Below are 3,200 nucleotides of genomic sequence, written 5' to 3'. Positions count from 1 at the left end.
GGTACAGTGAAAGTAATTGCATGAACATGCACAATAATTAAATATATCCAATGAAACAATACCTTTTCTACAGCAAGAAAAATAGTCTACGGATTTAATGCATCTTACAGAATTCTTAAGTATTAGATCACGTGTCTTTCAAGTTAGATCAGTTTTACTACTGTCTTAACATGGTATTAACCATGACTTATATTAATCCTGAATTTGAACTTCATTAGTAAAGGCAACATGGACTTTTGCATTACATCAATAATGCACAAAGAATGACTATGAACACTTGCATTTCACTGAAGATCATAGGGTCTCCAAATCTGGAGGGAGGGGTATATTCTTCTGGTCTGCAAATTTTTTAAGTGCTTCATAATTCTGGAACAACCGATCAATCTCAGTTCGCATATTGTGGTTTTCATTAATAAGTTTCTCAATGTCAACTTGTTCTGTTGTCCGCTCCGACTCCAATTCATCAATCTGCTCTATTCTCTTGATTCGACAGCTGGAAGCGAGTTTGAAGCATTAAAGAGGATAAGGTAATACATTTCTGAGATAAAACAGCACCAGTACTGTACTTATAAGAAACTTTATCAAATCTAAAGCATGAGTCTTGGTAATGGGATTAAAGATACTTCAAGTGTCATCCTGTCTAAGTGCTTTAGTATGAATCTCTCTTCATTAGTGGTCCACTAACTGAAGCTGTTTGAATCTAAATCTTATATTTGTAATTTGTAGTTAAAGGCTCTCTCAGTGGTCACAAACCCGAGTCAAGCCTGTAAGGATAGATGTTCATATGCTTTCTCTAAATAATAATGCTACTTATTCAACACTAGCCCTTCAATCTGCATCAAAGAAGTTCAGTCTGCTTAATATAGGTTGTTTCTGCAAAAACTATAGCATTACAGTCTGCTTAATGTTTTACATGACTTTAATCTGACAGTTCCTGAATATTTTGTTCATTTGTCTAGTGTTCAATGTTACTCAGTCTCCAATTTCAATGTGACCATGTCTTCAAACACTGCATATGATCCTATCATGCTTTGTCTCATATAACCCTATCAATCTTGTTTGTGTTTAATGCCTGACATTGTATTCAATGATACTTGTTCTAACTTCTTAATTCAGTGTTCAGTGCTGTCCTTTCCCTTTACTGACAGGTCTTGCATGCTAAGCTTCTTGCTGCTTACTTGGTCTATATATTTCTATTTCCTCAAACATTATGTCAGGGTTCAGGTGTACTTTTCTTCCCCTTCCTATTTTTTGCCTAATCAGATCATGCCTGTTTAATCTGGGTCAAGTATAATTCTATGTCTTATCTTAAAAACTAAAAGCTTTCTAATTCATTTGAGTTTACCTTCAGTTTCCTTCAGCAGAAGTGGGAAGTATTTCAAATTCCAATTCCATTTTTCAATCAAAATCAAAAAAGAATCCTTTTTCATCAATCTTGAAAAGAACAATCTGTATAGCTATTCACAAAAATATAAATGTAAAACAATCTTATCATTCAAACATCATACTAATTTTCCTTTTTTTTCATGTGACAAATAACATGCATTACGTTTCTTTTTCATACCATTTTCTGAGTCATATCCAAATACTTACCTTGCCGCATAGCCTCTATTTTTTAATGTTCTTCTTCGTTGTTTCACCTTCATTATATCTTCTCGGCAGAGCCCCCGGAGCTTTAGCTGCCGATTGAGATCCCTGACACTAGCGCAGACCAGTTCATCATCACTAATGTCAAATGGGGTTGGTGACAGCGGGGGCTTCTGGCAAAAGGTAACACTCCTAGTTCTGTTTCAAATTTATGTCTTATGTGACAACATCAAGTTTTTTGTTTGCTTGTTTGCTCTTTTGTAGCTCCTTGGGCATAAGTTGTTAAAAAGAAAAAATTATATGAATTTGTTAAAAAGAAAATAAATGAATAATCAAATTTTATACCTTACCATTATGATACCATTATACTTTATCTATTAAAAAACAACTTTGTATATGGATAAAAAGTATATGCATAAATACAAGTCTCACTCCTAAGTGCTTGTTTAATATTTCTAAAAGCTTGTTTTACTGTCTACCCTAAAGCATATATCTCTTCCAGCACTCAAATGATATTGCCGATGGAGGTTTAAAAGGTGGAAATTATTTATAAAACTCTGTATCATAATGAGATAGACCTGCTATCTAAAATCTAATATCTTGCATTTTATATTTTGAAAACCATCACAGTAAAATCACCCATCCATGACCTATTAGTGTGTATACTGCTGTATTACACTTTCCCTACAAATACCTGCACCTGCATTTGATATAGACTACCTACCATCTTGACAGAGAATGGTTCTTTCAAACCATGCAAAATATAATTTTCATCAACCCAAAAAATTCTCATTATGTTCTTGTTTGTTTAAACTCACAGTCCTACAACTCCCCAAAAAATGATGCCAAGAAACAAAAAGATATTCTGTAATATGATTACAGGTCAAATGACACCACTGTAACAACTAAAGACAACATAGGAAACATATCAACCCCAAGTGAAAAGTGAGTACTCTATATGAAACAGCTAAGTTCACCAAAACTGACAAAACAAAATATCCAAAGTTGATCAATAAACATAATGAGTCTAAGGACACAAAAATATCTAGAAAAAGACTGCAAAGAACAACAGAATAAAGATCCTGCTGACAGTAGCCCAAAACATCTGATTTGAATGAACACCAAATTCAATCCAAAGATTCCAGGAATGAAGAATCTGACACATCTATACATAAAATAATCTGATAAATTATATATCTCACAAGCCCATACTTGGCTTTACTATTTCTGTTCTTCCAACTAAACAACTTGGTTTTTCATCAACAAAAAGATTGCCAAATATGAAATGGAAATCCCCCTTAGTTGCAAACCAGTATATAGGTACAATAAAGTCCACCTAAAAAGAAAACAATGTCTTACACAGCATTTCTATCCATCACCATTTTATCACTACAGTTTGCGAAAGAGAGGCAAGGACATCCAGCATTTAAATAAGGAAAAGGAAAGTTTTATCAATAGAAATTTGTGATTATTTCATGCTAGTCTACACTATTTATCTTTTATTTATTTCTCTACTTTGTGCAACTGTTACTCATACCCATGTAAGCAAATTAACTGGCAAGTTGAAACATAACTATAAACCATGTTACATAAAAACTCCAAGCTAGGTATAG

The 3,200-nt window shown here is 33.3% G+C and overlaps 1 protein-coding gene across 1 annotated transcript in view; it reads right to left on the bottom strand.

The window, feature by feature from the left end:
- The window catches only part of LOC119592047 (transcription factor MafK-like), a gene marked incomplete at its 3' end in the record, with an annotated part of 8,055 nt that continues 4,855 nt past the window's right edge, over positions 1-3,200 (bottom strand). The window contains 2 exon segments of the mRNA XM_037940842.1: positions 1-493; positions 1,594-1,757. Coding sequence (XP_037796770.1) covers positions 295-493; positions 1,594-1,646 — 252 coding nt within the window. The 5' untranslated portion in view covers positions 1,647-1,757.

The sequence above is a fragment of the Penaeus monodon genome, chromosome 29 (assembly GCF_015228065.2).
Source record: "Penaeus monodon isolate SGIC_2016 chromosome 29, NSTDA_Pmon_1, whole genome shotgun sequence".
Taxonomy (NCBI): Eukaryota; Metazoa; Arthropoda; class Malacostraca; order Decapoda; family Penaeidae; genus Penaeus; species Penaeus monodon.
This window is presented reverse-complemented; position numbering and strand designations above follow the sequence as displayed.